Source organism: Rhineura floridana, chromosome 7 (assembly GCF_030035675.1).
Source record: "Rhineura floridana isolate rRhiFlo1 chromosome 7, rRhiFlo1.hap2, whole genome shotgun sequence".
NCBI classification, from domain to species: Eukaryota; Metazoa; Chordata; class Lepidosauria; order Squamata; family Rhineuridae; genus Rhineura; species Rhineura floridana.
Genome location: NC_084486.1, coordinates 134,200,711 through 134,227,111, shown reverse-complemented (window position 1 = coordinate 134,227,111; position 26,401 = coordinate 134,200,711). Strand labels below are relative to the sequence as shown.

General features: G+C 42.2%; 1 protein-coding gene across 5 annotated transcripts in view; it reads left to right on the top strand.

The window, feature by feature from the left end:
- The window catches only part of PLD1 (phospholipase D1), a 201,921-nt gene that overhangs the window by 91,633 nt on the left and 83,887 nt on the right, over positions 1-26,401 (top strand). For 4 of the 5 annotated variants that reach the window (XM_061637320.1, XM_061637319.1, XM_061637318.1 and 1 more), the window contains 6 exons: positions 1,363-1,490; positions 2,985-3,130; positions 6,359-6,467; positions 8,132-8,197; positions 18,797-18,855; positions 21,279-21,371. In XM_061637320.1, coding sequence (XP_061493304.1) covers positions 1,363-1,490; positions 2,985-3,130; positions 6,359-6,467; positions 8,132-8,197; positions 18,797-18,855; positions 21,279-21,371 — 601 coding nt within the window. Of the gene's footprint in view, positions 1-1,362; positions 1,491-2,984; positions 3,131-6,358; positions 6,468-8,131; positions 8,198-15,600; positions 15,770-18,796; positions 18,856-21,278; positions 21,372-26,401 lie in introns of those variants that run through there. The other variant, XM_061637322.1, reaches the window with a different exon arrangement.

The window sequence follows — 26,401 nt, the reverse complement described above, 5'->3', positions numbered from 1 at the left end:
GCTGGTGCTACAAATTCCCCCCAGTTGGGAGCAATTGGGAGCAATGAAAAAAACCCAAAAATCCATCTGGGGGGAAGGTAAATGTGCACACACACACACACACACCAGACATCGCACACCCTGGCTAGCACTAGCTGGTAGGGCTTTGGAAGTGGTGGTCTGTTCACAGATTTTGCATCCCTCCTGTCCCTTTAGAATTTCCACTAGATTGTTTTTATTCTTGTGATTTTACCTTCTCTGCTGTTTGGTTAATTTTTTTATTGGACTGTTTTGTATTAATTATTAGGTTTGCTTATTGTTTTGCTTATTTGCATTTATTATCCCCTTTGGGTGGTTTTTAAGGAAAAAGTAAGGTATAAATATTTTTAAATACTGTATATAAGGTATAGCAGTTTTTGCACAGAGGAATATTAAAAAAGGTTACCCCTGCTGACCTGGACTCAGAAGTGATGCAGTCCTCTCAGTATTCTCCTATCTCCTTCAGCTGCTGAAGTATGCCAGAACTGAGGCATAGTCATTACCAGAAAGATGAGAAACTTGGAATCTCCCAATTTGCTTTGAATTCCATTCTGAATGAAATTCAGTGGCAATTGGAGTAAATTACATTCTGACAGTAGATTTCATCTAGTTGAGGGTGGTATTTTCCACAATTAAAAAACTGTTTTAACATCATATTCTGACTCTGTGTACTGCAGGGCCAAATTGAGGGCTGGTCAGTCTTCTGAGTGCCAGTGTGCACCTCACAGATATGTTTAGCAGCTTCTGGGGGACATTATGTGGCCTCTGGGTTATCCACTCTTGGTGCGATGATCAGAAATATATTTTCCCCCTGTAGCTGTTGTTCATGGCTAAGTCCTATTTACATCAATGAAACTAATTGCATTGAAGATGCACCTCTTTACCCTGGACTTTAACACCTGAGAGATATTTTTAGGACACATCCAATTCTTCCAGTTGTATGTTTTTTTAACTGATGTATTGTTATACTGTTGTAACCCACCCTGGGACATTACGATGAAGGATGGGTAAGAAATTATTATCATCATCATCACCCTTATGGTAAAGGGTGGATAAGAAATAAAATTAATTTAAAAATATCAATTTTGATGATGATGATGATGATGTAGATATGAGAAACTTGGAATCCAATTTGCTTTGAATTCCACTCTGAGTAAAATTGAGTGGCAATTAAAGTAAGTTACCTTCTAACGGTAGATTTCAGCTGGTTTTGTCTAGGTGTTGTGATTTCTATGTATCTCATTTAACTATTTTCACATTAATCTTTTGCCTACTATGTTTCAAGTTGTGCTTTAAGACCTGTTTAAAGAGCCAATACTAAAACTGCCATCTCATCACTTGCAGTGGGCATTCCATTCTCTGCCATTTATAACACTAAAGGATTTAAAGAGGCTCATATACAGATCTACCTCACTGGGTTTCCAATCCGAGTGCGAGTTCTGGAAGTGGAGCGTTTTACCTCAACAACAAAGGTCAGATCTTGTTCGTCACAGCAGCGCTATTTAAAAAAATCAGTGCATATTGCATGATGCATCCATGTTATGTTGCTAAGCTTGTGGGTGGGATGGTGGGGTTGCATGAAAATAAAATTGCAAACTAATTGTCTTACAAGACATACATTTTAAAAAATGTATAAAGCATAGTTTAACAACCTTTTAACCTGATCCATAGAAAACGGCTATTCCAAACGATAGGTCATTTATGTGCCATCTTTAGAAACTAATGAACACACTAACTACTAAATGGAATCCCCAAGTTTTTAAAGACAGGGATTCTCTTGTTTTAATTTAAGAATATAAGAAGAGCCTACTGGCACATCTAGTGCAGCATCCTGTTCTCACAGTAGCCTACCAGAAATAAACTGTGGGAAGCCCACAAGCAGGGCCTATGCACAAGAGCACTCTCACCTCCTGTGGTATCCAGTGAATCTAGTGAACTTTCCTGAGTCAAAAATACAATTGTTCATTGTATGTCTGTCTCTGTCTTCTTGTCATGTATGACCTGTAGTTTATTTAGACTAAGCAAGAAGAAGCACATCAACTTGAGGCTGAGATATACTTTGGGGGGGGGGGCTCTTATTAGAGAAGCAGAAAAACTATGTTGAAAACAAAGGGTTGGCATACTGATTTCCAGCACTGATCATCAATGTGAGGGAGGAAGCATAGGGAAATGTGTGGAGTACCAAATGGGTAGTCCTCACGCTTAAGGTTACAAGGAGGCCCTTCTAATGTGCAAGATCATGAGTCCATGTAGCCCAGTAATGGCTACTCAGATTGGCAGAAGCCCTCAAAGGTCTCAGGTAGAGGTCTTTCCTAGCTCTGCTGAGATTTTGTAGTGCCATGGATTGTTCATATAGCCCCTCTGTATATGACGAAGGCCAGATCTGGACCTAGGTCTCCCAGGTTCAGGGTCAATCCTTGATACCAGCCTTCCCCAACCCTGGGTTTCCCACATATGTTTGGGTCACATGTACCATTATCTCTGACAATTGGCTATGCTGCTTAGAATAATGGGAGCTGGAGTCCAACAACACCTGGGCATCCATGGTTAGAGAATATATGCTATATATCTTATGGAGAGCGGGTGGGTTCCATTTTTCAGTTAAATGGATAGTTTGTTCCTGGTAACAGGGTGTTTGTGTACTGGTTGTGAAACTGGTAAACTGTCTTCTTGCTTCTCTTGGTTTGGGGGATCAATTTATAATTATTTTCCACAGAATATTCTCATTTTCTATGCTGCATACTCAGGATAAATCCTTGCCTTCACTGAATATGCTGAAACCTTAACTATATTAGGAAGCTGTGACATTCATTTTAGTTCTGTGCTGACTTAGCCTACTGTAGCAAAGCCATTGTAAATAAATTGTTTTAGAATGCAGTGAGGTTATAGCAGCTAAAGAAAGAAAGAAAGAAAGAAAGAACGCTTACAGCTAATTTGAATCTTTGATTTTTTGTTCCTTCTTGAAGGTACCGAGTCCACATGTTTACACCATTGAATTGACACATGGGGAATTTACATGGCAAGTGAAAAGGAAATTCAAACACTTCCAAGAGTTCCACAGGGAACTGCTTAGATACAAAGCTTTTATACGGATTCCCATCCCTACAAGGAGGTAACAGCACGAAGCCTTTCCAGACAATGGTTGTTTTGTGGTGTGGGGGTTGCATGGAGATCCAAAAGCATTTTCAGCCACTGGTGCAGTGTCTATGGCTGTGCTGTGCCGAGGTTCTGTAAGATACAGAATGTTATGATGAGGGTTGTGGTTGTGTGATTATTGTTGTTGTTGTTTAATTAATTTATATGCCACTTACATGTCAAAATGGCTTCTAAGCAGTTTACAAGTATAAAATCCATTATAAAAATACATACATAATTAAAATACACAATAAAATAAATCCATCAAAGCATTAAAATCATTCATATTTAAAATATAATAAAGCCAGCTAGACAAAAAGCCCTCATCCACTCTACCACAAGTACTTAGAAGGGGAGTAGAAAGGGAAAGAAAAATATTCCAGGTGAATGACTGGCTACAAAGGTGGTGCCGATGCGAGAGATTTGGATTCTGGGACTATGGGCTACGGCTCCTGGAAAATGGACTGCTGGCAAGGGATGGGTTGCACCTCACAAGGACTGGGAAGAATGTGTTTGGCCACAGCATGGATAACTTCATCAGGAGAGCTTTAAACTGAATCCTAAGGGTGAGGGAGATGTAAACTTGTTGGTATCGATTAACAAAGGCTTGTGCACAGTAAGAGGAACTGAGGGAACGGCTCTAAAGGAGCTCAGTAACAGTCTTCATAAAAATGTAGGAAGGAAGTAAATCACGTGGTATTCGATGTCTGTATACTAATGCCCAGAATATGGGAAACAAACAGGACGAACTTGAACACTTAATACAGGAGGGTAATTACAACTTGATTGTTGTTGTTATGTGCCTTCAAGTCAATTATGACTTATGGCGACCCTATTAATCAGCAACCTCCAGTAGCATCCGTCATGAACCACCTGTTCAGATCTTGTAAGTTCAGGTCTGTGGCTTCCTTTATGGAAACAATCCATCTCTTGTTTGGCCTTCCTCTTTTTCTACTCCCTTCTGTTTTCCCCAGCATTATTGTCTTTTCTAGTGACTCATGTCTTCTCATCATGTGTCCAAAGTATGATAACCTCAGTTTCATCATTTTAGCTTCTAGTGATAGTTCTGGTTTAATTTGTTCTGACACCCAGTTATTTGTCTTTTTCACAGTCCATGGTCCGCGCAAAGCACTCCTCCAACACCACATTTCAAATGAATTGATTTTTCTCTTACTCGCTTTTTTCACTGTCCAACTTTCACATCCATACAGAGATCGGGAAAACCATGGTCTGGATGATCCTGACTTTAGTGTTCAGTGATACATCTTTGCATTTGAAGAATTCGTTACGTTTTTCTCCTGCTTCATTTCTATCTCCACCCCCATTTCCCCACAATTCCTAGTTCTTCTCTGTTCCCTACTTTTGCACTCCAGTCCCTCATGATTATCAGCACATCTTGTTTAGGTGTGTGATCAATTTCTTCCTCTACTTCTGCATAAAATCTCTCCAGTTCCTCTTCTTCTGCATTTGCTGTTGGCGCGTAGAGTTGGATGATGTTTATGTTAATAGGTTTCCCATTAAATCTCATTAATATCACTCGCTGAGACCTTGCATTATAGCTCTTAATTGTTTTTGCTACATCACTTCTCACTATTAAAGCAACCCTGTTTCTTCTTAATTTCTCATTTCCTGTATAAAATATTTTGTAGTTGCCTGATTGAAAATGTCCCATTCCCGTCCATTTTTATTCACTCATGCCAAGTATTGTAATGTTGATACTATATACTATGTATACTATACAACTTGATAGGTATAACTGAAACTTGCTTGGATGACTCCCATGACTGGAATACAACGATTGAAGGATATAACTTGTCCAAAAAGAACAGAAGGAATAGAAAGGGAGGTGGAGTCATGCTATATGTTAAAAATATGTGTCTCTGCACAGAAATACAGAAGGATGAGTTTTGTAGCTCCACCAAGATTATCTGGATTAAAATGAATGGGGCAAGGAATAAAAGGAACAGTTAGCTACAGAATTGTATTCAAAGAGTGCTTATCAGTAGTTCCTTCTCAAAGTGGGGGGAGGTAACAAGCAGGGTACCACAGGACTCAATAGGACAATGGAACCAATTACCTAGGGAGGTGATGGGCTCTCCAATACTGAAGGAATTCAAGAGGCAGCTGGACAAGCATCTGTCGGGTATGCTTTAATTTGGATTACTGCATTGATCCTTCATCCTAATCCTATATTCTAACCACCACACCACTTTGGCTTTCTTTGGCTTTTAAACCAAGTTTCCAGCCCGTATGGCTGTAACTGTTTGAAAGTGTGTGGGAATGCTTTCTGAAATCTCAGAGGGCCAAGAAGTGGTTAACTAAGGTTGAATGGTCTTAGGAAACATATGATTGTTTTAGATAAATAATTGTATCCCACTTTTCCAACAGCAATATTGAGCTCAAAGCATTAAACAGCATTAAAAAGTAGCAGATATTTCTATAAATAAAATCATATGAAAGAACACAACACCTTATAAAGAGGGCAAAACCAAACAAATCTATACAATTCAGTAAATATAATAATTCAACATATCAGAACTGGCTGCTGAGCAACAGAGGACAAATGAAAATTAGGATCATGGTTTGTAAGCCATTAAGAACTCTCATGCAGAAGGCCCACTCCAATGCTTGCTTAAGTGCTGGTTGATCTTGGTAGTTCTTGAAAGATGTTCATCAGCTTCAAGGCCTAGAACAGAGCACTAAGGAGACATTCCATTCAAACTAGCCAGAGGATAGGGATGGCAGAATTATGTATAGTGCAGTCCAGAGGAAGAAAATTGGAGTCCTGGTTATTTTCTCCTGCAGTCTTCATCAGTCTGGTGTGTGGTGGCTGGGACTGCTAGGAAGTGTAGTCCAAAACATCTATAGGGTACCTGGTTGATGAAGGATGATCTACTGGGAGGTCTAGGGAAAACCACTGTAGTTCAGATTACATTTACAGAATAGTTCCGGGAATAAAATCTTATGATGGGTTATTGTAGCTCTCCCCTGAGACATTGTGATGGGATTGAAGAATCAAAGTTCCAGCTGCACATACAGAGTAGAGCTTAACGTAGGCATAACGTGGCTTCTTATTTTTTTATCACTGCTCATAGATGGAGAGTATTTTCACAATGAGTAATTTTGCATTAGAAGAGGCACCTTCCCACCCACCTTGATGTTCTGTTGGATGGGGAAAAAACAATCTAGACGTTGTATTTTTCAGACACACAGTCCGAAGACAGACCATCAAAAGGGGAGAGGCCAGGCAAATGCCAAACCTACCACGCACCTCTGAGAACATGGTCAGAGAAGAACACCTGTCCAGTCGAAGAGTAAGCATCCTTCCTCTTATTGACAGTATTCTGTTGCTCAAAGCGCCTCTCCGGGGTCGTCTGCTGCCCTGGGCTCCTACTGGGAGAAAGGGCGGGATATAAATCAAATAATAAATACATAATCAATCAATCAAGAGGGTGATGTCAGTATCAGTAGCAGAGAATCTTTTTCAGCCCAAGGGATGCATTCCCTTCTGGGCAGCCTCCCGGGGGCCACATGGAAGTGGTGGGCAGAGCCAGCAGAAAAGTGGGCAGAGCAATTAACATAAATGTCACCTTTGTACTGTAAGCTACTTCCTACACAAATTCACGTACCCCCCTCTATTATCCAGCCATGCAGGCAAGCAGGAGGCATTATCAGAGTTCCAGGCAGAAATACGTGAGGTGTGAAGCAGAGCCAGTGAGGGGTGTGGCCTGGGGAGAGTCCTGAGCACCAGACAGAGAGGCTTGGGGGGCCACAGGTGACCCCTGGGCCTGAGATTTCCCAGCGCTGCAATAGGTTGAAGACGTAACTCCTCAAGTCGATGGCTGGGGTGAGGAGTATTAAGATGGTGTGCAGATTCCTCTCTGCCAGCCTCCACCAGCTGAAAGGAGCCCTTGGGGGGGGCTGCACAGTGCTGGAGGCCTCTGGGCTATGCCCAAGCAGCTGCTGGTAATTATCAGCATTTCAGCAAAGAAAGCTTCCGGATGGGGTGTTTCAGGGCAGATGTGCTGGGCTTTGGATTCCAGGGCTTTGGATTCATACTACACCTGCCTGGAGCTGACTTTGCAAGGAAAGGAAACTGCTGCCCCCACAGCATGAGTTGGCAGGGCTTCTGATGTAACTGTAACTCCTTTGCTCTGATTCCCCCAGGCTCCGGTTAAGATTGCTTTGCCTGCCGATTTTTTCAGTCGAACTGGCAAGTTCAGAAAGGAAAATGAGAAAGCTCCTTGAGTGGGTTAAACAGATGCAGTACGCCTACACTTTATCTTGAAACTGCACTGTTGGTGGCTGGGGTTGGGGGATGCATGTATGAAGAGATGCAGACGTGAACTTGCTCATAGTCTTGTGCATTACAGTTTTAACATGCTTTGAAGTGTCTATTTGCTACGTTCACCATGATGAGTGTTGAATTGTATTTTAATTGTATGGTTTTTTAATGTTTTTAACTACATGTAGTTCTATTTGTAAGCCGCCCTGAGTTCCAGTTTGGAAAAAGGGCGGGGTAAAAATAAAGTATCAATCAATCAATCAATGATGAATAATCTGACTTGTTAGATACATTATGTGGAAGGAGTGGAGTGAGCGACCAGTTTACAAGATTGGGATCCCTGTTGATAATCTTTACAAGATAATTGCAAAAGATGCTTCAACACTCTGTTTCCTTAATTCTTTGCACTATCTTCCTTTCACTTCTCCATACGAGTGTCAACTTTCTGGTCCTTCCCTACCTGTTCCCTTGTTCAGTATCTGCTCTTCATTTCCTTCTTCCACTGCTTCTCAGTTGTTCTCAGTGCGGGTAAGCAATAGCTATATGCACATGACTAGTTCAAATAGAGGCTTGTTTGTTTGTTTGTCCTGCTTAGGCTTTTCTGTTTCTAAATAATAATATAAATCCAAGGACGTTATGAGATGCAGCTGAGAATTTTGGCACCCTCTCAACTTTGTTCTGTTTCCATTGCAGAAACAACTGGAAGATTACTTAACAAACCTCTTAAAAATGCCCTTGTACAGAAACTATCATGGAACGGTAAGTGGTCATAGAATCATAGAACTGTACAGTTGGAAGGGGCCTAGAAGGCCATCGAGTCCAACCCCCTGCTCAATGCAAGGATCGAAGTTAAAGCATACCCAACAGGTGGCTGTCCAGCTGCCTCTTGAATGCCTCCAGTGTTGGAGAGCCCACCACCCCCTTAGGTAATTGGTTCCATTGTCGTACTGCTCTAACAGTTAGGAAATTTTTCCTGATGTTCAGTCACAATCTGGCTTCCTGTTACTCGATTCCGTGTCCTCCCATTATTCCGTGTCCTGCACTCTGGGACGATCGAGAAGAGATCCTGGCCCTCCTCTGTGTGACAACCTTTCAGGTACTTGAAGAGTGCATCATCTCTCCCCTCAGTCTTCTCTTCTCAAGGCTAAACATGTCCAGTTCTTTCAGTCTCTCCTCACAGGGCATTGTTTCCAGTCTCCCAGTTATCCTTGTTGCCCTCCTCTGAACCTGTTCCGGTTTGTCTGCATCCACCTTAAAATGCAGCATCCAGAACTGGACACAGTACTGAAGACGAGGCCTAACTAGTGCTGAATAGAGGGAACTAGTACTTCATGATGATGAACCATGATGTGGGACCATTCCCTTTACGTTGGTTTGCTAAGTTGGTTCATGTTCTTATAGAGCCAAAGCTAGGGGTGGAAGGATCTGTCAGTTCAGTTTTCTCTGTTTCTCATTTTTCTAATCTTAAATTCAGTTCTCCACATTTCTGCAGCAATCTGCATTCATCAGGATTTTAGTGCAAATTTCTTCAAAAAAACATTTTTGTATATAGGTTTGACTAATGTACACATTTTGCAAGCAATTTTCCCTAATACAATGCTTTTTTGTATTGAATAATGTATTCATTTGTATGAATGCATTCCCCTAATATATGCATTTTTGTATATACTATTTGGAGAACTACATCTTGCAGATGATGCTTGGAAGGGGGACAACTCTTAGGCCCTGTGCAAACATAACACTTAACCATAATTTGTTTTCCTTAGCCATGGCCAAGTGTTAACTTTTCCACTGAGAAGGCAGTTTCCTTACCTCTTCAAACTCTCTGCTTTCAAGGCAACTAATGGACTTTGTTCATGTTTCCTGATACCCGATCTCTGAGAGCAGGGCTTAGCTTGGCAAACTAAACCATGGTTTCACTGTAAGTCTGTATAAACTTAGTCAGGATTTACTCAAGGTTAAGCATTATGTCTGTGCTGGTCTTTATGTTGCATGGAGTCTCACAATCGGAGACCTCTGCCCCAACATTCTCTGAGATGTTGCAAGGCATCGTGGAGCACATCTTGGGTCATGATATGTAGCTGCCATGCCTTGGCTTGGTCGTGATGTTCTCCCATTTTCTGCACTGCCTGTAGCAAATGTATCCTCCTCCGTGCCATTCTTCCTTCTCCTTCATAAAGCCTTGCCACCTCCCTTCACCCTTGCCCTGCTTGTTTTACTTAAATAGCAACCATGGACGGGGTTCATTTGTCATTCTATTTGTTACGGCTGCGCTTATGATCATTTACTTGAATTTGGGGGTTTTACATTATGCATAAGTATTATTTATTTATTTATTGAAATTTTTATAACCTTCCCTTCAGTACAGATGCCAGGGCAAGGTACAGAACACAAAACAAAAACAAAACAACAAAATAATAACAATGCCTACTAAAATACACCAATAACCAGAGGCAATTGCTAAAAACAACAGAGCAGATTAAACACCGGAAGAACATGGGAGACTGCTTTATATTGAGTCAGACCATTGGTCCATCTAGCTCAGTACTGTTGACACTGAGTGGCAACAGCATTCCAGGGTATCGGACGAAAGTCGTTTTCAACCCAACCTTGGAGATGTTGCAGATTGAGCCAAGGACCTTCTGCATGTAAAACAGATGCTTTGCCACTGAGCTATGGGCCAGTGGAAAATAAGAAGCTACTTTGTACCGAGTCAGACCCTTGGTTCATCTTGCTTAGTCTTGTCCACACTGACTAGCAATAGCACTGCCGGCTTTCAGACACTCTCAGCCCTACCTGGAGATGCCAGGGATTGAACCAGTGAGCTTCTGATGCAGATGCTGCACCGCTGAGCTATGGCCCTTCACTCTAATCAAATTATGCAATTTGCTACCACAAACTGTGATGATGGCTGCCACCTTAGATGGCTTTAAAGAGGGATTAGACTAACTCATGGCGCCTAAGGCTATAAATAGCTGTTGGTGAAGAAGGATGTAGGAAGCCTCCAGGCCAAGAGGCAGTGTTATTTATTTGTTCTATTTATGAAGCACACCATTAAATAAATGTATCCAGGTGTCATACAAGAAATAAAAACATAACAGTCAAAGTATCTGCAATAAAAATGCACAGCAACCTTAAACATGTAAACCATCAAGCATTCTAAATACAAAAACTAGCACAAATAAAATACCATAGCAGCCTTTCCCTGCCTTTGGGTCTCCAGATGTTGGTGGACTACATCAGCCCCAGCCAGCATGTCCAATGGTCAGGAATGGTGGGAACTGTAGTCCAGGAACATCTGAGGACCCAAAGCTTGGGAAAGGCTGCGGCATACAGAGAGCAGAACTACGAAGGTTTTGGTGTATATTAAAAACTTATTTGTTCCCCCAGTCATTTCCTGACTATTAATATTGATGTGGCACATGCTCCCTTCTACAGGGAATATTGTATTGAATTTCTGTACTATAATTTTGTGGTGTTTTTTACTACCTTTGTATGCCGCTTTGGAAATTTCTTTGACATAAAGCAGTATATAAATGCTTTACATAAATAAATAAAGAGTTTTAGTTTTAAATACATAAATCAAATAAAAGCAAAAACCATACCACAGGGATTTAAATTCTTATAAAACAACAACAACTAAAGTCTTAGTCTGGCATGAAAAGGACAACAGTGTGGGTGCCTGCTGAGCTTTCTTAAGGAATAGCTGGAGGCCATCACCAAAAAGGTCCCATCTCTCATGGCCATCCTCCATTATCCTGTATGATATTCAATTTGCCACTGGATACCAGTTCCTGAGGGGCAACCACAGGAGTAGGGATGAGACAGACATGCAATTCAATTTACATTTAAAGGTGAACCTGCCTAATTTGTACTTTCTGAACATAAGAACATAAGAACATAAGAAGAGCCTGCTGGATCAGGCCAGTGGCCCATCTAGTCCAGCATCCTGTTCTCACAGTGGCCAACCAGGTGCCTGGGGGAAGCCCGCAAGCAGGACCCGAGTGCAAGAACACTCTCCCCTCCTGAGGCTTCCGGCAACTGGTTTTCAGAAGCGTGCTGCCTCTGACTAGGGTGGCAGAGCACAGCCATCATGGTTAGTAGCCATTGATAGCCCTGTCCTCCATGAATTTGTCTAATCTTCTTTTAAAGCCGTCCAAGCTGGTGGCCATTACTGCATCTTGTGGGAGCAAATTCCATAGTTTAACTATGCGCTGAGTAAAGAAGTACTTCCTTTTGTCTGTCCTGAACCTTCCAACATTCAGCTTCTTTGAATGTCCACGAGTTCTAGTATTATGAGAGAGGGAGAAGAACTTTTCTCTATCCACTTTCTCAATGCCATGCATAATTTTATACACTTCTATCATGTCTCCTCTGACCCACCTTTTCTCTAAACTAAAAAGCCCCAAATGCTGCAACCTTTCCTCGTAAGGGAGTCGCTCCATCCCCTTGATCATTCTGGTTGCCCTCTTCTGAACCTTTTCCAACTCTAGAATATCCTTTTTGAGATGAGGCGACCAGAACTGTACACAGTATTCCAAATGCGGCCGTGTGATGCGTCCTTCCCTGGCTCTCCCTGTCAGGTTCCTACCTGCACGTGGTTACTGCCTGTCACTAGGCACCACCAGGGACTCCACCAGTCCGGACCGTACTCTCTTATGGTTTCTCTCCCTGCTCTAGCACAGATCTCAACAGATCCCCCTGCTAGGCAACCACCAGTAACGTCCCAATACTAGTATTCCCAGAGACTCTGAATACTGGTATTGTTATTCTCTTCACCGCTGCCACCATTTGTTACAGTTCCCCTTCAGCCTTGGTCATTACCTTACCCTCCCTTCTGGTCTGTGAAATCCCAGCCAAGGATCAGGCCTTTGGTAAACCAAATTAAGTATTTATTACAGATAACAAAGCTAACAAGATTAACAAGATTTCTTCTTAAGGCACATAAGCATATGGTTTTACTCAATACTAATCCGAACTCCACCTCCCTCCTTCTCCACTCTCTCCTGGCAAACAACTCTCTCAAACCCCACCAAGCAATCCACTCTTTCTCTTCTTCCCCCCCAGATTCCACAATTCACCACCTCACATTCCCCCAGATTTACCTGTCATCCTTTCATTTATACTGTCAGCTATTTTAAACATTCAGCCAATCATCAAGCATTCTATTGCCTATTCACTCCCCCTCCTCTTTCACTACTTACCATGTATACTCTAAACAACCAGCACTTACCATATATACACTAATATATAGGAACATCACAGGCCGCACCATAGATTTATACAACGGCATTATGATATCGGCTGTTTTATTTTCAATACCTTTCCTAATTATCGCTAGCATGGAATTTGCCTTTTTCACAGCTGCCGCACACTGGGTCGACATTTTCATCGTGCTGTCCACTACAACCCCGAGGTCTCTCTCCTGGTCGGTCACCGCCAGTTCAGACCCCATGAGCGTATATGTGAAATTAAGATTTTTTGCTCCAATATGCATAATTTTACACTTGTTTATATTGAATTGCATTTGCCATTTTTCTGCCCATTCACTCAGTTTGGAGAGGTCTTTTTGGAGCTCTTCGCAATCCCTTTTTGTTTTAACAACCCTGAACAATTTAGTGTCATCAGCAAACTTGGCCACTTCACTGCTCACTCCTAATTCTAGGTCATTAATGAACAAGTTGAAAAGTATAGGTCCCAATACCGATCCTTGAGGGACTCCACTTTCTACAGCCCTCCATTGGGAGAACTGTCCGTTTATTCCTACTCTCTGCTTTCTGCTTCTTAACCAATTTCTTATCCACAAGAGGACCTCTCCTCTTATTCCATGACTGCTAAGCTTCCTCAGAAGCCTTTGGTGAGGTACCTTGTCAAACGCTTTTTGAAAGTCTAAGTACACTATGTCCACTGGATCACCTCTTTAGATGTCTTTAGATGTTTTAGACCACAACATTTCCACATACATTGCATCACTTCTCCCATGAATACACTGCCTTGATCCGTCAGCACTTCATGAGGGAAACCCAGCCTCATAAAGATTTTTAATAAAGCCTCTGCCACTACAGGGGCTTCCACGGATCTTAGTGCTTCTGCGTCTGGGTACCTGGTGGCAAAATCCACCACCACCAATAGATATTTCTTGCCATGCCTTGTGGGTTTGGAAAAAGGGCCCACCAAATCTATCCCCACTCTATAAAAGGGTTGTCCAATTATAGGAAGGGGCTTTAAGGGTGCCTTAGTCTTTACTCCACTTTTTCCCACCTTTTGGCATATTCCACAAGATAGACAATGTTGTTTTACATCTTTGGAGATGTTTGGCCAATAATAGTATGCTGCCAATCTCCTCTTGGTCTTTTTTATTCCCAGATGTCCTGCACATGGGACATCGTGGGCTACCTCTAGCAATCTGGTTCTGTATTTGCTAGGTACTATCAATTGCTTCACTGGTTCACATTCATCCTTTCTCTCAGCAGGCATCCACAGTCTATATAAAATCCCATTCTCACACACAACTTGATTCCTCAGTTTGTCAGTGAAAGGAATCTTGGGTCAGAGCTTGTTCCTTTATCTGCTTCAAACTTATAACTTTTTGCAGCTCTTCCCTGAATTGATCTGCCTCATCATTATCAGAGACCACTTGATACAGTTTGTCTCCTTCAGCAGGCCTGCTAGTGGTTGCTATGGTGACCTGAGGCTGGTTAACAGATTCCACCCTGTTTGTTTCAGCCCCCCTTAATATGGCTTCTTTTTCTCTGCCAATTTGCTGTCTGGTCACTACATAGATCTTTCCTTGAAACAATACAAGATCTTGAAACAATACAAGATCTTGAAACAATACAAGAACCAAAACACAGCCATTCTTTGACATTTGCAGTTCTCCAAATTTTGCATTGCAGTTCTCCAGCCAGTGAACACATATGGCAGGGTACAAAATGCAGAAAAATGCATATATTAGTGAAAATAGCACATAAAATACTTCATATAAGGGAAGATTGTTTGTATATGGTAGGCAAAATTGCATAAAAATGTGCATATTAAGAAATTTGCACTAAAATGCTGATGAATTTTCATAATGACTTTTACAAACTGGTGTGGAAATATGAAGAACTGAACTTAAGATTTGGAAAAAATGAGAAATGGAGAGAAACCAAAATTGACAAATTTGTTGATACCCAACACAGGAGAAGAGGGCTGTTGTTCACCTTCTCTGCTGATGATCTTCCCAGAAGCGTCTGTCTGGCAATTGAAATTGCTTTGAGATGTTTCATAGGGCACGATTCATAAATGGAATGAAATAAATAAAGTATTTGAAACAATTGCTGGACTAGATGGACCTTTCGCCTCATCCAGTGGGGGCTGTTCTTATATTCTTAACAAAGTCATTGTAATGCGACTGCAGTATGTGTAGTCTTGGATTTGCATGCATGTGCAATAATATAATTACCTTCTGCTCATAAAAGCAATGTTATGCCAACTTGGCACCCATAAATATTGAGTCATTGGAGAAGATTAAAGTACAGAATGCTGCATCTCGAATGCTGCTCTTGAGTCTGTTGCCACACAGAGACATTTGTAACTCCCTCTCCAGATTGGGCTATGTTCTCCAAGGGTTGTGCACAGTGTATGAAATATTTCTCTCACACAGCTTAACAAAGTGATTTCTGGTAGCAGAGAAGAATTATGGCACGTGAAAGATTTTGTTTTGGGGCCAGAGTTTGGAAGCCTCTACATGCATTTTGATTCATGATGTGACACAGGCTCTGCCCCTTCCAGCACTTGCTCACTCACAGAATGAGCAAAACAGAGAGAATTATCCTTCCCATCTTGCAAGATTAGATTTCGTTTCATGGTTGCCTACAGGAACCATGTAGGCTTCACATCTTGTAGGTAACTTTTAGAACAGAAGTAGAAGCCTACAGCCAGATATATGGCCACTTATTTTGAACTGATACATGAATTTCATCTCTTTTTACATACCCACGCTTCTCATAAAACACACACACAGTATCTTCCATCCACAGGCCCTATGTGTATCCCCTATCTCTGTAATCTTTGCCTAGTTTACTTTCATAGAACCACTCCCACCCCCAACAGCTCCACCTGTTCTTAAGTCACACCTGCACCATACATTTAAAGCAATATCATACCACTTGAAACAGCCATGCTTTCCTCCAAAGCATCCTGAGAACTGTAGCTTGTTATAGGTGCTGAGAATTGTTAGGAGATCCCTATTCCACTGAGAAAACTACAATGCCCAGCATTTCCTGGGAACAGGGACTGTCTGTTAAACCACTTTGGGAATGACAGCCATCCAGGAGATGTTTAGGCAAGGTCTGTGCTCGAATTGCTTTTTAAGATGTTTTTAAAGTTGTTTTTTAAGATGTTTTGTTTTAATATGTTTTAAAGTCTTTTGTTTTTAAGATGTTTTAAAGTGCTTTTAGTGTTTTTGTTTGCTATCCTGGGCTCTTTTTGGGAAGAAGTGCGGGATCTAAATTTAATAAATAATCTATACACAGAACATATCATATAGAAAGTGGGATTGTACCAAGATGAAGGAGGTGTGAAAATTGGAGGGAGAAATATCAATAATTTAAGATATGCAGACGATACCATACTCTTAGCAGAAACCAGTAATGATTTGAAACGAATGCTGAGGAAAGTTAAAGAGAAAAGCACAAAAGCAGGACTACAGCTGAAAGTCAAGAAGACTAAAGTAATAACAGAAGATTTTTTTCAAAACAGAAGTTAAAGGCCCTTTTCTGCCCATAAACTAGACTGATGTCTCTTTGCATGTTGGCCATTGTATATTATTACTAGCAGTTTCATATCCAGCATTGATGAGGAACTCTAAGAAACCAATATAATAAGTACAGTTTGCAAAGGTTCAGTCTGCCATCTTGATTCAAAATAGCATCCAATTGTATTGAATAATAGAAAAAAAACTTGTTTGAGGTGTCTGAATATATAGCGAACAAACAACTTTCCAAAATATAGAGTAGATTTTACCAAGGTTACCATATTTGTTTCCCACGTCAGTAGAACATAAAGGAAATAGCTGACACAAAATGAGGCTTGCTGCTGGTGCTAGCTCATTTTGAATCTGTTCTGGCTTCAGTTCTGGTTTGTACCAATCTGAATTGTATCATCAACAGTGACAAAAGATCGATTCAATTTATCTCCTCCAAACAGCTGTCACTTTGCTGTTCACATTTCACTCCCATCCTCCAGCTGATCTTTCCTCAATATTTTCCTTTTGATGCAACAATAGACATTGATACCGAATCCTTCACATTCCGTTACTTCATAGCTAGAGTATTCCTGCCACAGATTATTCAGAAACCTGAGTGGGATACTGAGCCTTTCTGAGGACAGCTGGGAGAGTGTAAAATTTCAAATGCAGACACAGAAGATGTAGCTATCCAGTTTGTCTGGGGTTTTTTTGTGATGGAACTCTGCAGGCTTCAAGTTAAAGGCATTCTGTTTTTCTCTTGATGATCACATGGGTAACTTTCTCTGAGTGACCTGCAACTCTGTAGCAGTTTTTACAGAACCAGAACCCTTACTGTGAAAAAATATATATATGATAGCCACTAACATGGTGTTCAGGGGGGACAGATTATTTTTTTAAAAAAACGATATATATGCCACTTTTCCAGTTTACAAAATGTAAAAAGCATTGTGCAAAAGATAAAATGCAACATTAAAATGATGATACTTAGCACAAGCTACCCATGATGTCTAGCACTTTTCTCAGTCACTGCTTGGAGAAAAGATGTTGTCAACCTTCTGGTACCACCCATCCATTTTCCATCCCAGTATTGAGATCTGTGCATGTAGCAGTGGATCATGAAGATGGCCATTAACCCCAGATGATGGGGAAAAAAGGTTAAAACTGAGTGAGTTTTTTAAAGGATTGACACACTTTTAACTTCCTTTACATAAGGTTTTTACCAAATACAAAAATGAAAGAGCGTGAACAGAAAAATACAGCGCACACACATGTCGAGAGATCCTCATGGAGAGCAGTGGGTTGCACACACCTTGTGGGGAGGAACTATAGCAAAGTGGTAGAACTGTGCATGTGAAAGGTTATAGGTTCAGTCCCCACCATCTCTAGTTAACAGGATCAGGTAGCTGGTGATGAGAAGTTTGTTGTTGTTGTTATGTGTCTTCAAGTTGATTATGACTTATGGCAACCCTATGAATCAGTGACCTCCAAGAGCATCTGTCATGAACCGCCCTGTTCAGATCTTGTAAGTTCAGGTCTGTGGCTTCCTCTCTGGAATCAATCCATCTCTTGTTTGGCCTTCCTCTTTTTCTACTCCCTTCTGTTTTTCCCAACATTACTGTCTTTTCTCGTGAATCAGGTCTTCTCATGATGTGTCCAAAGTACGACAACCTCAGTTTCATCATTTTAGCTTCTAGTGACAGTTCTGGTTTAATTTGTTCTAACACCCAATTACTGGTCTTACAGTCCATGGTATGTGCAAAGCTCTCCTCCAGCACCACATTTCAAATGAGTTGATTTTTCTCTTATCAGCCTTTTTCACTGTCCAACTTTCACAGCCATACATAGAGATTGGAAATACCATGGTCTGAATGATCCTGACTTTAGTGTTCAGTGATACATCTTTGCATTTGAGGACCTTTTCTAGTTCTCTCATAGCTGCCCTCCCCAGTCCTAGCCTTCTTCTGATTTCTTGACTATAGTCTCCATTTTGGTTAATGACTGTGCCGAGGTATTAATAATCCTTGACGAGTTCAATGTCCTAATATTGTTAATAATGTTGTCATTATTTTAGTCTTTTTGATGTTCAGCTGTAGTCCTGCTTTTGTGCTTTCCTCTTTAACTTTCATCAGCATTCGTTTCAGCATTCATTTCAAATAATTACTGGATGAGAAGTACCTCTGTCTAAAACCTTGGACAGCCACTGTCAATCAGAGTACTGTAGATAATACTGGACCAGTCGTCTGATCTGGTATAAGGCAGCTTCCTATCTTCTTGCTGCATGCATTGCTCTCTACTGCAGAAGATATGGTTGGCACTGCCAGCTTTGATAGCACCAGTTGAGGATGGAGAGTTGCCTAGAATCATGAGCCAAGGCAAGATGAAATTTTGCAGGCCATCATTAATCTAAGGTAGGATAGGTTCAAAGACAAAGCCACATGTAGACTTTTGCTTGCAAAATGATGTGTAGATATCGCCGTCACAAACTCATGGGGCAAAGGGGAAGCAGCTGCCTCAAGTAGATCACCTTTGTGCATGGGCCTTGTACCCAAAAGTGGTTCAGTCAAACCTATGACTCTTTTCTGGACTTTTGCATCAAATAATAGAAAGTTTTCTTTTGATATTTTCAGATGGAATTCCTTGGTGTAAGTCAGCTGTCATTTATCCCTGATCTTGGACCAAAGGGCATGTAAGTGTGTTTTTCGTTGGTTTCTAAAACCTATATCCTGCCCTTCATCCATAGACCCCAGGGCAGGTTACAACAAAAAAATACACCTCTTTATTAATACTGCTTGTCCCTACAAAGTTTCAGGGTGGCCATACTGCCCCGCCAGATAGCATTAATGTGGTAACATTAGGGAAGTATTGTAGAACTAAGAAAGCCAAATGATGTGTAAGACAGTCCAGGATCAACCCATCACTAATGCACTATTATTGCATCAATCACAGTGTTGCAGAATACACCCACAAAAAACTCTTATCTGGAAGGGAAGGAAAATATTCACCTGAGAAGCAGGAGGAGTACATCAAAGGCAGGCTCTTTGTGGTAATTGCTAGGAAGCTGCATTCCCATTGTCTTTGGAGAGCATTTCTAGTTTGTAAAATGGGGATGCACCAAAGTCTTCTCCTTGCATCAGGGCCGGCTCCAGGCATGCCAGGGCCCTTGGGCTACAGTATGCCCCAGGCCCCAGCACACGCTGCCATGGATCACACCGCCCACCCATTCCCTCGCTCTGCCTATCTTTCTGTCCTGTGTTCTGTGGCTGCGCGTGCAGCGCTGCCCTTAACCAAGTCAACAAGCATATAGATAGAGGTGATCCAGTGGACATAGTGTACTTAGACTTTCAAAAAGCGTTTGACAAGGTACCTCACCAAAGGCTTCAGAGGAAGCTTAGCAGTCATGGAATAAGAGGAGAGGTCCTCTTGTGGATAAGAAATTGGTTAAGAAGCAGAAAGCAGAGAGTAGGAATAAACGGACAGTTCTCCCAATGGAGGGCTGTAGAAAGTGGAGTCCCTCAAGGATCGGTATTGGGACCTGTACTTTTCAACTTGTTCATTAATGACCTAGAATTAGGAGTGAGCAGTGAAGTGGCCAAATTTGCTGATGACACTAAATTGTTCAGGATTGTTAAAACAAAAAGGGATTGCGAAGAGCTCCAAAAAGACCTCTCCAAACTGAGTGAATGGGCAGAAAAATGGCAAATGCAATTCAATATAAACAAGTGTAAAATTATGCATATTGGAGCAAAAAATCTTAATTTCACATATACGCTCATGGGGTCTGAACTGGCGGTGACCGACCAGGAGAGAGACCTCGGGGTTGTAGTGGACAGCATGATGAAAATGTCGACCCAGTGTGTGGCAGCTGTGAAAAAGGCAAATTCCATGCTAGCGATAATTAGGAAAGGTATTGAAAATAAAACAGCCGATATCATAATGCCATTGTATAAATCTATGGTGCGGCCGCATTTGGAATACTGTGTACAGTTCTGGTCGCCTCATCTCAAAAAGGATATTATAGAGTTGGAAAAGGTTCAGAAGAGGGCAACCAGAATGATCAAGGGGATGGAGCGACTCCCTTACGAGGAAAGGTTGCAGCATTTGGGGCTTTTTAGTTTAGTGAAAAGGCGGGTCAGAGGAGACATGATAGAAGTGTATAAAATTATGCATGGCATTGAGAAAGTGGATAGAGAAAAGTTCTTCTCCCTCTCTCATAATACTAGAACTCGTGGACATTCAAAGAAGCTGAATGTTGGAAGATTCAGGACAGACAAAAGGAAGTACTTCTTTACTCAGCGCATAGTTAAACTATGGAATTTGCTCCCACAAGATGCAGTAATGGCCACCAGCTTGGAAGGCTTTAAAAGAAGATTAGACAAATTCATGGAGGACAGGGCTATCAATGGCTACTAGCCATGATGGCTGTGCTCTGCCACCCTTGTCAGAGGCAGCATGCTTCTGAAAACCAGTTGCCGGAAGCCTCAGGAGGGGAGAGTGTTCTTGCACTCGGGTCCTGCTTGCGGGCTTCCCCCAGGCACCTGGTTGGCCACTGTGAGAACAGGATGCTGGACTAGATGGGCCACTGGCCTGATCCAGCAGGCTCTTCTTATGTTCTTATGTTCTTAAGATGGCGGCTGAGGTTTCCCTAAGGGGCTGAAGCCTCCACCGCCATTTTGGTTGATGGCACGCATGCGTGCTACGCACACGCGGGGCTGCCATCAACCAAGATGGCGGCGGATGCTTCAGCTTTTTAGGGAAACCTGGGCCACCATCTTGGTTAAGGGCAGCACTGCATGCGCAGCCGCAAAACACAGGAAAGGTAGGCAATGCGAGGGAACAGATGGGCGGTGCTATCTGCAGCAGCGATTTTGCCATGGATTGCGTAAGGAGTGCTACTCCCCCACCCTGGGCCACAGGGCCCTCAGTCAGGGCCCAACCTCACCGCCCTTTAGAGCCGGCACTGCCTTGCATGACTGTAATTTGGTCCAAAGGACTTCAGTGGTGTGCAGGCTGGTCTTGCATATACACCTACCTTCACAATAGCTTACCAGCTATTGTTCTTTCCAAGAGCTTGCTGAAGCAATGTTTCCCCTTTCTTCTCTTTGTTTTCAGAGAGGGCATGATTATGAAAAGGTCTGGAGGACACAGAATACCTGGTTTGAACTGCTGTGGGCAAGGACGGCTCTGTTACCGATGGTCAAAAAGGTACCTTTATAGAAATTCCTGTTCCAAGATTTTACAGCAGAGTTCTTTTCCCAGCTTCATGCCTAACCTTTGGCTCAGTTTGCACATAATACTAAGCCAAACTATGGCTTAGTGTGAATGACCAAGTGTGCTGGAGTACATTCAACAGGAAGGGTGGGAAATAAATGGAATTTATTACTATTAGCGTTAATAGTGTTAGTATTATTTAGAAAATTGCAGTTGTTTCTCTCCTCCCCTGCTCCTGTCATGATTCCAGGCGCTAGGCCATGGTATGGCTTAGCATTACATCCAAATCCAAGCTCATTGTTTGTCTCCCATAAACCATGAGTGGTGAGCCAAGGATATAGCTCTTGGTTTGTTTGGAGTGAGACAAATCATGAGCCTGATTTGGATGTCATGGTAAGCGAAACCATGGTTTAGCTCCTGATAGCATGGCAGGAGCAGGACCAGGGGAGCAGTGAAGCAACTGCAATTTTCTTGATGTGCACCAGCATGCTTGCTTGTTCACACTAGGGCAAATTTTGGCTTAGGGTTATGTGTGAACCAAGCGATTGCCAGCAAAGAGAATTGAGTTTTTTTTAAAAAAAGAAAAAAGCAATCTGCAGGTACTGCAAATAATCCATGATCAGCAACAGATGCCCTGTGTGTTTTGAGCAGAAGCTCTTCATTGAGACAAGACATAGAATATTATTCCCACACAAAATCTAAAGACAGTGATGTGAACCTCTTAATCTGGTACCAGGGGACAGCGTATTAAATTTAGTGACATCCCCTATTGTTGGAAATGGGGCAAGAGCAACTCCTGTTTTGTTCTTTTGTTTAAGCTCCAGAAGAGAGATAGGGTTAGGGTCCTCCAGATGGATAGGCTTGTTTACCTTTACCTGTGATGCTCTGACTGACTTCCTTCTGTCGCTAGATTGTTATGTCTTTAGGGAATCTTACCTGCACCTTCTCCTCCTGCCCTTTCCATTCCTTTGTTCTCCAGCTGTCCAGGAGAGAGGAGACATCCCTTTGTCTCTGCTCTCTCCAAGCATGGGGCTAACTCCCGCGCCTGGGCATTATGCCTCCAACTTAGCTAGTTAGTTAGAACTAGGTATGCCTTTTCTATCTACTATGTATTTCTATAAATAGAGTAGCTTTTCTTATTTTACTAAGTCTCCAGTCTCAGTGATGCTGATGCAGGGTAAAAGCCCACTTTCTTAGGCAAACGCACGCACACGCTGGCACACTCGCATTTCAACATCTGCTGTTACTCTGCTGCTGTGGTGCTGCTTTTAAACGAAATTAAGCAACACAACTACACACAGTGCAACACCTATTAATTTAAATATTGCATGCATGTTCCATGCAAAATCCAAAAGAGAGATGTAACATTTTTAATGTGAACATTCTTGCAATGTGAAAAGTTTTCTTTTAAAACCACAACGTAAGAGGGGCCCTGTTGAATCAGGCCAAAGGCCCATCTAGTCCAACATTCTGTTCTCACATTGGCCAACCAGATGCATTTGGGAAGCTCACAAGCAGGACCTGAGTGCAGCATCATTCTCCCCACTTGTGATTCCCAGCAACTGGCATGCAGAGGCATCCTGCCTCCAACAGTGGAGGCAGAACAAAGCCATCATGACTGGTAGCCATTGATAGCCTTATCTTCCATTAATTTCTCTAATTCTCTTTTAAAGCCATCCAAATTGGTGGCCACTGTGATGCGTCCTTCCCTGGCTCTCCCTGTCAGGTTCCTACCTGCTCATGGTTACTGCCTGTCTCTAGGCACCACCAGGGACTCCACCAGTCCGGACCGCTCTCTCTTATGATTTCTCTCCCCGCTCTAGCACAGATCTCAACAGATCCCCCTGCTAGGCAACCACCAGTAACGTCCCAATACTAGTATTCCCAGAGACTCTGAATACTGGTATTGTTATTCTCTTCACTGCTGCCACCATTTGTTACAGTTCCCCTTCAGCCTTGGTCATTACCTTACCGTCCCTTCTGGTCTGTGAAACCCCAGCCAAGGATCAGGCCTTTGGTAAACCAAATTAAGTATTTATTAAAGATAACAAAGCTAGCAAGATTAACAAGATTTCTTCTTAAGGCACATAAGCATATGGTTTTACTCAATACTAATCCGAACTCCACCCCCCTCCTTCTTCACTCTCTCCTGGCAAACAACTCTCTCAAACCCCACCAAGCAATCCACTCTTTCTCTTCTCCCCCCAGATTCCACAATTCACCACCTCACATTCCCCCAGATTTACCTGTCATCCTTTCATTTATACTGTCAGCCATTTTAAACATTCAGCCAATCATCAAGCATTCTATTGCCCATTCACTCCCCTTCCTCTTTCACTACTTACCATGTATACTCTAAACAACCAGCACTTACCATATATACACTAATATATAGGAACATCACATTTCCCCCCCCTTAAACAACGGCAGAGTATTATTCCTGTTCCAGGATTTATACGTCGCATTAACAAATAAAAGTCTCTATGGGGAAAATGTCTTTCTTTGTTCCTCTGTCTGGTCACGTCACTGCAGTCCCAGCCACTTGCCTGGAAAGTCCATCGGCCAGTACATTGTCCTTGCCTTTGATGAACTGGAAGTCCACTTGATAGTCCTGTAGGGCCCAGGACCACCTCTGCAGCATAGTGTTATGGTTTTTCATAGTCTGCAACCATAACAAGGCCCGATGATCCGTAGTCACTGTGAATCTTCGTCCCCACACGTATGGGCGCAACTTGTTCAGTCCCCACACGACCGCTAGGCACTCCTTCTGGACCGACGAATAGTTTTTCTCCCTCGGCGTCAGCTTGCAACTCAGATACGCCACTGGATGTCTGGTGCCTTCTATCTCCTGCAGCAAGACGACTCCCAGCGCGAGGTCTGACGCATCTGTAGCCACAATGAATGGTTGCTCATAGTCTGGTGCTATTAATATGGGTCCTTGGCACAAGGCTTGCTTCAGCAGATCAAAAGCCTTCTGACATTCATCCGTCCATACCACACGCTCAGAACACTTCTTCTTGGTCAATTCATGCAAGGGGGTTACTATTTCCCCAAAATTTCTCACAAACTTCCTATAAAAACCAGCCACACCCAGAAATGCCCTTACTTGTTTTTTGGTTAAGGGGATCGGCCACGCTTGTATTGCCTCCACCTTGCTCCATAAGGGGGTGATTTTCCCACTCCCCACCTTATGTCCTAAATAGATTACTTCCTTTAGTCCAAACTGGCATTTCTTAGCTTTTATTGTGAGGCCTGCTTTTCTTAAGGCCTCCAATACTGTTGTCAGGTGTTGGACATGCTCAGGCACCGACTTGGTAAAAATGGCCACGTCATCGATATAGGCCACTGCAAAATCTGACATGCCTCGCAACACAGTATTGATTAGCCTCTGAAATGAACTTGGTGAGTTCCTTAGTCCCATGGGTAAGGTCACAAACTCATATAACCCATCTGGTGTACTGAAGGCAATTTTGGCTCTGGATTGCTCGTCTAGTTCCATTTGCCAAAATCCTTTACAGAGATCTAGTGTAGAGATAATGGTTGCTGCCCCCAATAACTCTAACATAGCGTCTACCCTAGGCATAGGATACGCATCTGGGACAGTAATTTTATTGATTAGCCGATAATCAATGCAAAACCTTGTCGTTCCATCTTTTTTCGGAACCAGGACAATACTTGAGGCCCAGGGACTGATGGATTCCCTGATCACTCCTAATTCCAGCATATCTTCCACCTCCTTTTTGATCTCATTCAAAACTTTCCCATTCGCACGGTACGGAACAGATCTGATTGGGGCATGATCTCCAGTATCAATGGAATGTATAACTATACTGGTTCGGCCAGGTTTGTTGCTAAAGAGATTCCTATAGGTTTTCAAAACTCTCAGAATCTCTTCTTTTACTTCCTCCTCTACCTCCTCTGACCATTCCACTTGATCTACCCCTCCTTTGTCTTTGCTTTCCTGTACCAAATCTGGAAGTTCAGGCCCACTTCCCTCAGGGAATAAGGTAACTTGCAACACCTGTGCATCCCTGGTATGGTAAGGCTTCAACATATTTACATGAACCACTTTGCTTTTGTTTAATTGGTCTGTGGTGATTACATATGTCACAGCATTCTATTGCCCATTCACTCCCCCTCCTCTTTCACTACTTACCATGTATACTCTAAACAACCAGCACTTACCATATATACATTAATATATAGGAACATCACAGCCACCTCTTTTGGGAGCAAATTCCATAGTTTAACTATGAGCTATGTGAAAAAGTACTTTCTTTTGTCTGTCCTGAATCTTCCAAGATTCACCTTCATTGGATGGCCCCAGGTTCTAGTATTATGAGAGAGGCAGACAAATTTCTATCCACTTTCTCCACAACATGCATGATCTTTTATGTCTCTGTCATGTCCCCGTTCACTTTCCTTTTTTTCTTAAATTGAAAATGCTGCAACCAACGCCTTGGTGATGTTGGTTGTCCTTTTCTGAACTCTTTCTAGTGTACAATATCCTTTTAGAGGTGCAGCAACCAGAACTCTACACACTACTTCATGGATACAGTCCTTTTTACTATTCCCTGATTAAAATTTAGTATAGCTCCCAACAGCCAGATAAAATTGCTTTAGGATGGAATTCAGCTTCCAATGACATTCTTCTGTGGCCATTGATTAAGACTGAAAGCTGGAGCTGCCTTAAAGAGCAAGGAGGCAGAATTTGATTTTAGAGAAGCGTTGCCAGTTATTAGACTAAATCAATAAAGGCCTTACACAAGTCAGCTCTTGGCTGCACACCAAGATCACCTAGGGAATCAAAATCAATTTGAACACTGTTGCTAATGCTCCCAAGATTTCATTTTTGTAGATCCACAAGTCATACTCCATGGAGTCCACATATTTTTTGGAACCTGCTCATACAACACTCCAGTCTAAAAAAGCCTATTTTACAGGCATCCAGTTGAATCACCATATTTTCAACTTTGTGCAGTTTGTGTGTGTGTTTGCATAATGTATATTTATTAATTTCATCA